Raw genomic sequence first — 13,209 nt, forward strand, 5'->3', positions numbered from 1 at the left:
TTGCAGGCAATTGGTGGGAACTAGAAAAGATCATGATGAGTGAGGTATTCCAGAAGCAGAAAGCACACATGGTATATATTCACTTACAAGTGGATATTGGCCATATAATATAGGATTAATATGCTAAAATCTGTACACTTGAAGAAGCTAAGAAACTAAGCAAGAAGGAGGACCCTAGGAAAGATGCTCAATCTTCATTCAGAAAGGCAAATGGGATGGACCTCAGAAGAAGGTATATAAAGGGAAAAGGACAGGAGCTTACCACAGAGGGCCTATGACAGACTACGCAGCAGGGTATCTAAGCAGATGCTGAGACACATAGCCAAACTTTAGGCAGAGTTCAGGGAGTCTTATGAAAGAAGGGGGAGATAGAAAGACCTGGAGGGGACAGGAGCTCCACAAGGAGAGCATCAGAACCAAAAATTCTGGGCCCAGGGGTCTTTTCAGAGACTGATACTCCAACCAAGTACCATTCATAGAGATAATCTAGAACCCCTGCACCGATGTAGCCCATGGCAGCTCAGTCTTCAAGTGGGTTTCTTAGTAATGGGAACAGGGACTGTCTCTGACATGAACTCAGTGGCTGGCTCTTTGATCACCTCTCCCTGAGGGGGGAACAGCCTTACCAGGCCACAGAGGAAGACAATGCAACCATTCCTGATGAGACCTGATAGGCTAGGATAGAAGGGAAGGAGGACCTCCCCTATCAGTGGACTGGGGGAGGGGAATGGGAGGAGATGAGGGAGGGTGAGATTGGGAGGGAATGAGAGAGGGAGCCACATGTCGGGTACAAAGTGAATAAACTGTAATTAATAAAAAAAAATTTAAAAAAAGAAGGCAGGATTTTTTGGCAATGTCTTTGTTCCTGGTTGTTACTGCCCAAGTGCAGTTCCTGTTTCCCTCTAATAGACGTCACTGTAATAATTTCTTATTGCTTTTCTCACTTTAAGTCATTTCAGGTAGAATGAAACCTACTGTTTAACTGTGGTGTTTAACAGGCCCTACAGTCCTCCCACCACAGCCTGCTCAGCCATTCTCTTCTGGCCCCTGAACTTCAATCCATTGTAATAAATTCTTCATAAAACATAAATCAGGCTCCTTCCCGAGTGCTTGCTTGGACCCCCAAATTGTTTGCCTATGTCTTTGTATTTCAAAATAATGTACATTGTTCGTGGATTAGTTCCAGTGTTGTTCTTGTGGGAGTCTGGTAAGCTTCAGCGTGGATTTATTACAGGCTGCAAGGCTCCACGCCTTTGGAGCTGATCAGCTGGCTTGTCATAACGCCTCTTATGGTCCTGTTGGTCTGTATGTCTAGATTGCTCGGTGGCTAATGTCTTCTGGTGTGGCTTTTCTCCTAGTGTGTTACAGTCATGTCCGCAGTCGTGGGTCACGGGGGCAGAGACATTCGGAACTTCATCACAGGGCAATGCTACAGTTTCATCTGTGTGAATGTAAGTAGCAAACAGACCTGTTTGGAAGCATTTGAGACCCAAGCATACAATGTCAGACAGAAGGGGCCTCTGGACCCCTACATGTACAACAGAGAGATTAGTTGTGCTATTTAATATGTGCCTTAAAATTGTGGTTTTTACCATTTCACATAGGAAAGCATTATTTTCTGAACCCAAATCCTAGATTGAGATGCAAGTATTACTTCCATAGACAGTATTTTTAATTTTCTATATATAAAGTAGATAACATGAAATAAGTTCAACCCAGGATATCGCTGAAATCTTAATATGCATAAATTATGTGCATCTTTAAAGTAGCTTAATGGTTAGTTCTGATAAATACATTGAGTATCATGTAAAGTTCATCTCCCCATGTGTCAGCTTCTATTCTATAATTTCTTCTGTTCACTTTCTCTTCTTTTCCTGTCCTTGAGGTTGTGTCTTCTGATTTTCAAGAAACGCGGAAGCTACTGAGCACGCTTGAAGAGAGCAGCCTTCCCCTTTTGTATCCTGTAGTTGTTATTTCGGTAAGTGAATAAATGTAGTTTTCCTCTCACTGAACCTCTGCTTCTTCTTGATAACCTAATGATTCGATCTGGAAAAGATTGGATTCAATTGAGAGCGTCCTGCAGAAGACTTCAGGGTTCATAGACCAACTTTTCCACTGACTTTTACCTTTGTAGCTGTGGTCATGTGGCTCTATGACATTGGAGAAATAGATGAGTCCACTAGCCATCAATTTCTTTATCCTCATCAACACAGCAAAATACATAGTCATGTTGACCAGTTGTTAAGCTAATGATTAAGGTCTTAGGGTGTTCTGTGAACAGAGCAGAAGCAGCGGCTTCTCTGTGCCATGAGAAGTATAGGTAGAATGAGTAAGTGGCTGAAGAAAAGCGGCCTGGACACAGCACACCTCACACACACTACACATTCATATACAAACAAAGATGTGTTTATTTGTATATTTGTTTTGTAAAATATACACATACTTAATTATTTAATTAATTAAGCTAAATTGTAAAAATACTTGGGTCAAGTGTCTCTGCTTAGTTACCTTCAGTCTCCTTTTCCTGTAAGTATTTGACTTCAATAGCATGGCAGATTATGACAGCACAGATGACAACCTTCTAAATTTTCAGATATCAGTCAAAAATTTCATAAGTGTCTGAAAGAGAATGAAATAATCCCAATTTTACATGCTTTTGGCTGACTCACCTCAGGTGGACTCAAATGAAATTAGATAGCTGTTACACACTCCTTAGCCAGCACTGAACCGTCCTTGTAAGCCTTTACACTTTTGCCAGGAAGGGGCGGACTAGCCCTGGGTGATCACAGCACATGGAGATGAGGCAATTCAGGTTGCTCCTGCCAGCACGGGGATGGTGACTGGGGCATGGGCTCCAGCAAATCTTGTTACATTTCCTGTCTATTGCAGTTCATTCGTCCAAAGAAAAAATACGTATTTCACTATAACTTATAATTTTAGAACATATTTGTGATGAATAAAGAATACCTGTGTATAAAAATGGCCATGTGCCTTTTTGTCTAGTCTTGGAATTTACAGTCATTTAAATAAAGAAAGCCCCATTAAAAATCAAAGCAAAAGCATATTTTTGGATTGATTCTTCAGAAATTTAAGTTAGAAGGAAACAAAGTGGACAGAAAGGCTTCAGAGACCTCTAATACCACATCATTTCAGCAACAAAATGTATATGTTTATATACTTCTGTTTATATTATAAACTCCTAAACTACATATGTATATATTATCCTTTAACGTTTAAAATATAACCTATCTAGACTTACAGTCATGTTATTGAATTTTACAATAATGTTAGTTCTATACTTCTCCTAACTTGGAGGATAATTAGCATGTATATGAGCGTAGATTCATATGCCCATGTAGGTTAAAGGATAACTTGTGCAAGTTAACTTTCTCCTCCACTGTGTCCTGGGATTGGAACTCCTGTCTTCATGCTTGGCACCTTTATCCACTGAGCCATTGCATCAGTCCTGGGTTGTTTTAAGGGGTAATTGTTTGTACTGGGATTAGTAAAGATGAGGTTCCTGCTTTCTCATATTGTCAAGTAGATACAGAAAAATCCTGGTCATCAAAAAGGACAATCAGCTTGAGCTGACAGTATTTAGGAAGTTATGCACTGAAAGGAACAAGGAATATGTTCTTGAGTTCTTTGTATAGTGGATTGGATTTTAATTTAGATTTGGCACATGTCTTTATTATGTAATTAATTAAATTCAGAGGAGTTAGGATATCTTTAATGCTGGAGATTTTATTATTTAGGATAATCTGGCATGGATAAGCAGATTCTACTTTAAGATCTAGCTGAAGCAGGGCACAAAGTTTCCACATAAGGACAAGAGGAAAAATAAAGTATTTTGGAAAGAACTAAGAAACTTAATAAAATAAATTTGTTATTTTCTTTTAAAAAGCTTGTTTTCTTCCTAACTTTTTATGTAATCATGTGGATATTGTGTAACAGCATATTATGACAGGTTTCATTTCAAGTAGTCCTTTTTCTAAAACATTTTGGGTAAGTTTAGTTTTCTAAAATCCTTTATTAAACCCTTGATTTCAAAATACTGTTCTGGAGCATCTATTTGCTCATCATCTTTCTTTTTCCTTTATTTGTTTTTATATTGGCTAACATTGGCAAATTCAAATGTATTGATAACATTTAGTTTTATTATGGAATAAGCTTGCATTAGATTCCTATATTTTTGTTAACTATTTGAGAACTTCATATGTTGTATTTTTTTACGTCCTTGACAGCTTTATTGAAATTATTTTTTTCTTTATTAATTACACTTTATTCACATTGTATCCCCCCTGTGGTTCTCTCCCTCCTCCCTTCCCAATCCCTCCCTTCCTCCACTCTCTGCATGCATGCTCCTCCCCAAGTTGACTGATAGGGGAGGTCTTCTTTTCCTTCCTTATGATCCTAGTCAATTAGGTCTCATCAGGAGTGGCTGCATTGTCTTCTTCAGTGGCCTGGTAATGCTGCTTCCCCCTCAGGGGGAGGTAATTAAAGAGCAGGGCAATCAGTTCATGTCAGAGAAAGTCCCTGTTCCTATTACAATGGAACCCACTTGGAGACTGAACTGCCATGGGCTACATCTGTGCAGGGGTCCTAGGTTAGCTCCATGCCTAGTCCTTGGTTGGAGTATCAGTCTCAGGAAAGACCCCTGTGCTCAGATTTTTTGGTTCTGTTGCTCTCCTTATGGTGTTCCTGTCCTCTCCAGATCTTATTGTTTCCCACTTCTTTCCTAAGATCCCCTGTACAATGCCGAAAGGTTGCCCATAAGTCTCAGCATCTTCATTGATAGTCGGCAGGGCAGAGCTTCTCAGAGGTCCTCTGTGTCATGCTCCTGACTTGTTCCCTCTTTTCTCCTTCTTCTGATGTCCATCCTCTTTGCCTTTCTGGATAGGGATTGAGTTCAACGTCCTTAGTCATCAGGGAGATATAAATCAAAACGACCCTAAGATATCACCTTACACCCATCAGAATGGCCAAGATAAAAAACTCAAGTGACAACACATGCTGGAGAGGTTGTGGAGGAAGGGGAACCCTCCTCCACCGCTGGTGGGAATGTAAACTTGTACAACCACTCTGGAAATCAATTTGGCGCTTCCTCAGACAACTAGGAATAGCACTTCCTCAAGATCCAGCTATACCACTCCTAGGCATTTACCCAAAAGAGGCTCAAGTACACAATAAGGACATCTGCTCACCCATGTTTGTAGCAGCTTTATTTGTAATAGCCAGAATCTGGAAACAACCCAGATGTTCCACAATGGAGGAATGGATACAGAAATTGTGGCACATCTACACAACGGAATGTTACTCAGCAATAAAAAAACAAGGAAATCATGAAATTTGCAAGTAAATGGTGGGATCTGGAAAAGATCATCCTGAGTGAGATATCCCAGAAGCAGAAAGACACACACGGTATATACTCACTCCTATAGACATATAATATAGAATAAACCTACTAAAATCTGTACACCTAAAGAAACTAATCAAGAGGGAGGACTCTTGCTAAAATGCTCAATTCCCATCCATCTGATGCATTTTGAATATACTCATCCTCTTAACTCCTCTTCTGACCACCCTTGGATTGTCCCATCCCTTTCTACCTTTTTTTTTCTACCCCCTTTTTCCTCTTTTCCCATTGGGTCCAGTTTGTGTTGTCCAACTCATCTTGTGGCCAGCTCTGCTGTGTGGTCGCATTACATGTGTCAGATCGTGAAAGCACCTGACTCTTCCTTGTGCAGCCACTATCAAAAGCTGGTGGCATTTCAGCCAGTGGGATCAAGTGGCCACACCCCCACTCCACAGTGATGAGAGGTAGCATTTCTTTGATCAAGATAAAAATCTTCATTTTGGTATATTTAACTACATACTTTTATAATAAGCCAAAGGTTGTTGTTAATATTGGCTAGTTGATTAAAACATGCTTGCATTAAAAATAGAAAAACATTGGGTAGAATAGTTCACAGTGCTATGTTTTCATGAATTTGTGTGCATTTTGATTGACATTTGTTGTTTCATAAATCTTTTAGTTATGACCTTTAAAAACACATTGTCAGATAATAAGCATGTCCCTCACCAGGAGAATATTCCCTATCTGAAAGAAAATATTCTGTTACAGATTAGTACATGTAAAAGGTTTCAAAATTTAGGAAGTTTATGAAATTCAGCAAGAAAAGTCTTAGATACATGTTAAATTAGTTATTTCTCAAAAATTATGTAAGAATATATTTGAATTCTCCTTTCAGTTATTTCTATTTTTTTGTGTTGGTGTATATGCATTGTACATAATATTGTTTCATAAGATATTTTCATATAACATAACTAGCTTCATCCTACTCCTTCTCTTTCTCCCTACTCCTCCCAACTCCTATTAGTTTCTTTTCTCTCTCAGGCAGTTGTGCCTCTCCTCTCATTTCTTAAATATTGTATGATTTTGCGCATCTGTACAAAATCTAGGATCCAAAGTAGGGAAAAAGAAAACATCACATTTGTCTTTTTGAGACTGATTTAATTCTTTGGGAAATATGTTTGAGAAAGTTCTTGTGTCTATAGTTTGAAGCATTTTCCTCCAACAACTTCACATCTCATATTAAGATCTTTGTTGGATTTGGAGCTGGGCTCTATTCCGGGCAAGAGGAGGGGATCTAAGTATATTCTTGTAAGTATGCATTTCCATATATCCAAAACAATTATTCACATTTTTTTCCTTTCTCAACAATTGGGTGTCTTTGGCTGATGGACTGTGTGGACTTCTTTTTGGGCTCTTTGTTTGACTCCGTTCATCTGTGTGTCTGTGTTTATCCAACTGCTGCTTAAAAAATTACCATGACACTATATATCTTGGAGCCAGGAGTTGTAGTTATCTACAGTTTTTCTTGTTCCATTTAGAAATGCTTTAGCTATTCAGTCTTTTATGCTTTCTCATGAATTTTACTTTTTTTTCCAGTTTTACAAAGAATGTCACTGTCATTGGAATTTTATAGAATGTTTCCAATAATGAAGCATATGTACCATCTTAATTCTGCCAATCCATGACCATAGGAAATCTTGTAGTGTCTTTTTAGATTGTTTTTCTTCTATATTTTAAAGTTTTCATTATAGAGGTCTTCCAGTTTCTTAGTTAGGTTTATTCCAAGGTATTATTTTTGAAGCATTTTTGATTAGAATTCCTTGCCTGATTTTTCTCTTGGAACATTTATTATTGGTATGCATGAAGGCTACTGAATTTTGTATTCTGTTGCTGAAAGTGTTCATTAGTTCTAAGAACTGTCTGTTAGAAACTTTACTGTCTGTAATGTATAAGATCATGTGGTCTGGTTTCTTTCTCATTTGTATTCTTTTTATTTCTTTCTAGTCTTAATTCTTTGCTAAAACCTTGGACATTCTCTTGAATAAGATTGAGGAAGTCAACAGGCTTCTCTGGTTCTGAGTTTTATAGTGAAAGTGCTTTGAGATTTTCCTATTTAGCATAAGATTGACTGTAGATTTGTTATTGTTTATAGAATATTACCCTATTGAGGTACATTCTTTCTTTTCCTCATTTCTTAAGCTCTTTTATAATAAAAGGATCTTGGTCTTTCTCGAAGCCATGCTCATGTGATTTCTATACTTAAGTCAGTTTATGTGCTGTATTATATTTATTGATTTGTATATTTAAGTGTCCTCACATCTCTGGGTTGAAGTTAATTTGAGAGAGATGAATGATTTTTTTTGACGTGTTCTTCAGTTTGATTTGCAAGTATTTTATTGAGAGTTTTGCATTTGTGTTCATATGGGAACTTGGCATACAGTTTTGTTTTTGTTGGTGTGTGTTTATCTGGTTTTGATATCTATAATATTGGCTTCATAAAACCTGTGGTTGTGTTGTTCCCCTTTCTAGTGTGTGAAGTGGTTAGAGAAGCATGGCATTAGTTCTTTACACATCTGGTAGAATTCAGCAGTGAATACATGTGGCGCTGTACTTTTATTTTTTTGAAGATTTTTTTTTTGAAGTTTCTATTCCATCGCTTGCTATAGATTTGTTTAAATTGTTTATAACATCTTGGTTTATTTTTGGTAAGCTGCATGGTATGGAAATTCATCCAATTCTTTTACATTTTCCAGTTGAATGGTATTTTAGTTTCCAAGTGTATCCTCATGATTTTCTGAATTTCATTGGTATCTCTTGTCATGTTTACTTCTCTAAGTTTATTAATTTGGGTCTTCTCTTTCTTTTGGGTAGTTTGGCTATAGGTTTTTTTTTTTATTTTTAGTATTTCAAAAATTCTAGTTAATTGATTATTTGTATTGTTTCATTTCCATTTTGCTAATTTATGCCATAATCTTTATTATTTCTTTCATGTGCTAACTTAGAATTTGGCTTCTTATCTTTTCTAGATTGCCATTTTGTCAGATATTCTAAACCCTTAATCTGTCTCTTACTTGTCAACATAGGTACTTTTAGCACTTTAAGGGCTGCTTTCAGTGTACGTAACAAGTTTTGATATGCAATGCCTGTGATTTCATCTGCTTTAGATAATTTTCAATTTTCTGTCTTGTTTTCCTTGATGATCCGCTCATCACTCAATACTATATTGTGAGTTTGCAATCTTCTGTTGTTGATTTCTCTCACTAGCGGTCTCTAATTTTACTTCATTGTAATCAGGTAGACTATATTATATTGTTGTGAGTGTCTTATGTTTGCTAAAACTTGCCTTGTGTTATATTATATAATCTATTTTAGAGAAAGTTGGATGAGGTATTAACAAGATTGTATATTCTATAGTATTTACATAGAATGATCTGTTGATATTTGTCAGGTCCATTTGATCTAGATGTCATTTAATTAAGATGCTTTTTTACTTGCTTCATTTTGGAATGACCTATCTGTTAATGAGATTGGGCTATTAAAGTCACTCACCAACTCAACATTACTGTGTTGCAGTTAATTATGTCTTCATATCTAGAAATTTTTGTTTCATCAAATGTTCATGTCCAGGTATGCTGCATATATATTTAGAGTCATTGTACCTTCTTGATGGATTATTTCCTTAATCTTATTTTTAAGATTTATATATTTATGTATTTTTATGTATGAGTGCTTTATCTGCATGTATGTCTGCATGCGCAAAGAAGGCATCAGATGGTTATGAGCCACCATGTGGTTGCTGGGAATTTAACTCAGGACTTTTGGAAGAGCAGCCAGTGCTCTTAACCACTGAGCCCTGTCTTCTGTTCCCTTAACTTATGAAGTAACCTTTGATATCTTTTCTAAGATTGCCATTTTGTCAGATATTAAAACAGTGACTCCTGCTCACTCTTTGCATCTGTTTGTGTTGGTATTCCATTTGTATTCTATCATAAGTAAGTGTTTTAGACAAGGTATATTTCTTGCGTAAGGCGGGTTTTGACACCACAGGGTAATCTGAGCATGTCATATTCAGTGAGTGGGGCCAGGACTGCTTGTAAACAACTTTTTTCCTGAGGGGACGAAGCTTGATTCTCCAGGCCAAAACTGATTGTAACCAATGGGGGCTGCTACTGATGGTAGTTATTGGATAGAGAAAAGGAGATGCCTCAGAAGATCTGTTATTGTACTGGATTGTTTTAGCAATTCTGAATTTTTTGTTTTTCCCTATGAAATTGAGAATTGTTCTTTCAAGTTCTGTAAATTACACACACATACACACACACACACACGATATATGAAGCAAGACAAGCTCCACAAGTTCCAACAATCTTCAACATACACATACATAAATACATACATAAATGTATACATTTGTACATTGGATGGATGCAACAAATTCCAAAGAGCAAGCTTCAACCATTTTACATATAGACACATGTACACATAAACATATTGGATCAAATGAGTAAGCTCCAACAACTTATGTTTTTTCTCCCACAACTTATATATCTTAGCAAAATCTTTCAAGCATTACAGAAATCACAATGTGGTTACATTCAAATTTTGTTTAAGTGAATGATTACAATGAGTATGTGTAGAAAAAAATGTTCCCCAATACCCTCACATGATTAAATGTTTCACTTATTATTGGTGAAAACCAAATTATTCCCAAGAACCTACATACATTTGAAACTAAGCAACTTATAACGGGTAAGCAAGCAAGGTGAATTTTTTCAGCTAGTTTTTATTTTACTGGCTTGCTACAACTTGTGTTTACAAAGGAAGAAGCCATTATTTTAAAAAGTAACATTATAAAATTCTTAAAAGAATCACAAATCTAAACTTTTATATGAAAACAATCAGCTGTTTCTACTTTAAATCCTCAAGGTGCACATCTACTCATTAACAATTTTTATTTATTCATATCAGGAAGCTGAGGGAAAAAAAAAACGGGTACAAGAAATTAATCCTCATCTGCTTATCAGTCCATCTTCGGTGAGAGAGTCACAGAAGCCAGTGCTAACTGAGCTGATACAGTTCTTGCCCCCTGACCTGAAAGTTTCCCTAGCCCATCTACAAACACTGTAACTCTCTGAACTTCAAACGGTTCCTCAAGATTTTCTACATCAGAGCCACTGACAAAAACATCTTAGCCTAACTTTACAAACAATCCATTTTTTTTTCCAAATTCTTTGTAAAGTGTGGTGGTTGAATTATTAATCTGCTCCAGCAGCATTGCCAGAAAATGATCAAGCACTGTTACTGTGAGTGCCAGGGATACTGCCCAGAGAGGGGCTGGAAGCCCCCTTGGAGGTTTCATACAGCTCATATATTATGAGGGATGTGGTGACCACAAAGGCAACAAGTAGAGCAATCTCCATAACAGCAAAAAGTCCTCAGAACATGTAGTCCTTGGGGATCTTCCTCTCTGAGGCACTAACCAGTGGCCTCATTCCAGGAGCTCTAAAGCGGTTTTGCTGTTCCTCTGCACGGCCCTCAACACTTTCTTCTGAACAACAACTAAGTAGATACTGTTTTTAACATCAATCTGCTAGTTTGTGTCTTTTTATTAGAAAATTGAGACAATTAGCATTCAAGAGTTTTCATTGAAAGGTATGTTTTCCTATCACTTGTTGACTTTGTAATGTTAACTATTTTCTCTTTCTGATTTGCATATTTAACTCTTCTAGTCTAGTTTATTCTTTCCTATAGTATTACACATATGTTTATATTTCTCTTAAGTGCATTTCTTCTAGAGGCTTCTGTGGCACTGGCTTAATAGTAATGAATTCTTTTAGCTTGTGTTTATCAGGAAAAGGTTTATTCTTTGACAATTATGATCAATAGTTTGGTATAGATAGTAATAAAGGTTAGCAACTATTGTCTTTACAGCTTTGAATTCTAAACTAATTCCTAATGTTAGAGTTTTGTTTGAGAAGTCTGCTGTAATTCTGATGAGCTTAATTTTATTTATGGCTTTGTCCATCCATCTTGCAAATTTCAGTATGTTTATTTTGTCCCCATGTTTAGGGTTTTAGCTAGACTATAGTATGGAGAGGTACTTCTCTCGTCTTATTTGTGCCTCTTGAATGTACATGCTTATTTTTCAAGCAAGATTTGGAATTTTTCTACTGTGAATTTTATTGATTAGTATGGACAGCTTTTCCCTGGAGTTTTTCTCCTTCTAGTCTCATGATCTATAAATCCTGCCTTTTAAAGATGTCCCATATGCCTGTCCTTTTCTGATATATTGTATTGGGAAAGTTTTCTACTGAGCATCTTTTATTTTTAAGACTCAAAGAATTTTTCATTTCTAAAATTTCAATTGATTTTTAGTATTTCAATTTCTTTATGGGGTTCCTTTTCATATCCTTTGTCTTTTTTATTCCGTTAGATGTACTTTCATATTTTTTTATTTAGAAGTTTATTTACATCCTCTTGATTTATTAAATATTTATTTTATTTTTAATTATGTGTATTTTGTGTGTGTGTGTGTGTGTGTGAATGTGTATGTGGATATGTGTATTAAGTGCCTTAGGAGGTACAAAGCTTTGGATCCCTTAGAATATGGAGTTTCAGGTAGTTGTGAGCTGATGTGTGTGCTGGGAAAAAAAACTCTGGTCCTCTTAGAGAACAGTGGAGTTCAAACAAAGTACTTTGGAGTTGAGTTTTCTTCAGCTTTCAACAGGCGTCAGGACTGTCCTGGATTTTCCCCAGAAGTCATCAGGAAATGTTTATTTGAGTTAATTTCTACCCATTATTGTTCTGCTTGTGTTGGGTGATTATACGGATGAAGGTTGGATACTAATGTGACCCTATAGGCCTGGTTGTTTGCTTTTTCATCTAGAGATGTTTGTCCTATCCTGGCCTTGTCTTCTTCTGTTATTGTTCACTCTTATGGTCTCCATATAGTTTATGATAAGGAGCATGTATGTTAGGATTTTATTGCTGTGAAGACATCATGACCATGGCAACTCCTTGTTTGCTTGTTTGGAGACAGGGTTTCTCTGCATATCCCTGGCTGTTCTGGAACTCACTGCACACCAAACTGGTCTTGAATTCCCAGAGATCTGCTTCCCTCTGCCTCCCAAGTGCTGGGAATAAAGGAGTGCACCACCACTGTCTGTCAGACCACAACAGATCTTATAAAGGAAAATGTTGCTGTACTTTTTAAAAACTCTTCTATTTACATTTCTCATTTCTTTTCTTCCCTACTCCACCCCTACCCCTTTCAACACCCCAACACCAGGTAGGAGAGATAAAGGGTTAGTGGGAGAGGAGACACAGTTCTTTTACCTGCTTCCTGCTGGTTAGGGTCATCAGGTTTCTTGGAATTAGTCCAATCCTTGTTTCAGGAACTCTCCAACTTTCTCTCTGCAACAACAGCAACCAAGAGCAGTGGGAAAGCAGCAGCAACCTTGTTCGTTCTCAGAGCTCCACATACTCTGGGCTCTGGCATTTATTCTCTGTCTAGATTTCTCAGATTTAAACTACCTGCAGCTGCTAAAGAGCTCCTCTCAGAGCCTACATGAGGCAGTCTGCTGTTATGGACCATCTGAATCAGCCCCACATCCCACACCTAGGATTAAAACAAAAAAACATGTTTATATCCACAACAAAAACATTTAATTGGGGCTGGCTCACAGTTCAGAGGTTTACTCCATTATTGTCATGGCGGGAAGAATGATGGCATGCAGGCAGACATGATGCTGGAGAGGTAGCTGAGAGTTCTACATCTGGACCTGCAGGCAGCAGAAAGAGACAGTGAGCCACTAGGGCTGACTTGTGCTTCTGAGATCTCAAAGCCTGCCCCA

The 13,209-nt window shown here is 37.2% G+C and overlaps 1 protein-coding gene across 6 annotated transcripts in view; it reads left to right on the forward strand.

The window, feature by feature from the left end:
- Crppa (CDP-L-ribitol pyrophosphorylase A) overlaps positions 1-13,209 on the forward strand; it is a 310,932-nt gene that overhangs the window by 124,711 nt on the left and 173,012 nt on the right. For 5 of the 6 annotated variants that reach the window (XR_009585522.1, XM_060367216.1, XM_060367208.1 and 2 more), the window contains 2 exons: positions 1,359-1,451; positions 1,886-1,978. The exons of the other annotated variant lie outside the window; for it this stretch is intronic. Coding sequence is in view for 4 of the 5 variants with exons in the window: in XM_060367216.1 (XP_060223199.1) it covers positions 1,359-1,451; positions 1,886-1,978 (186 nt within the window). In the remaining variant the exon portion in view is untranslated. The remainder of the gene's footprint in view (positions 1-1,358; positions 1,452-1,885; positions 1,979-13,209) is intronic. 6 annotated transcript variants of the gene reach the window in all.

Source organism: Meriones unguiculatus, chromosome 1 (genome assembly GCF_030254825.1).
Source record: "Meriones unguiculatus strain TT.TT164.6M chromosome 1, Bangor_MerUng_6.1, whole genome shotgun sequence".
In the NCBI taxonomy this organism is placed as follows: Eukaryota; Metazoa; Chordata; class Mammalia; order Rodentia; family Muridae; genus Meriones; species Meriones unguiculatus.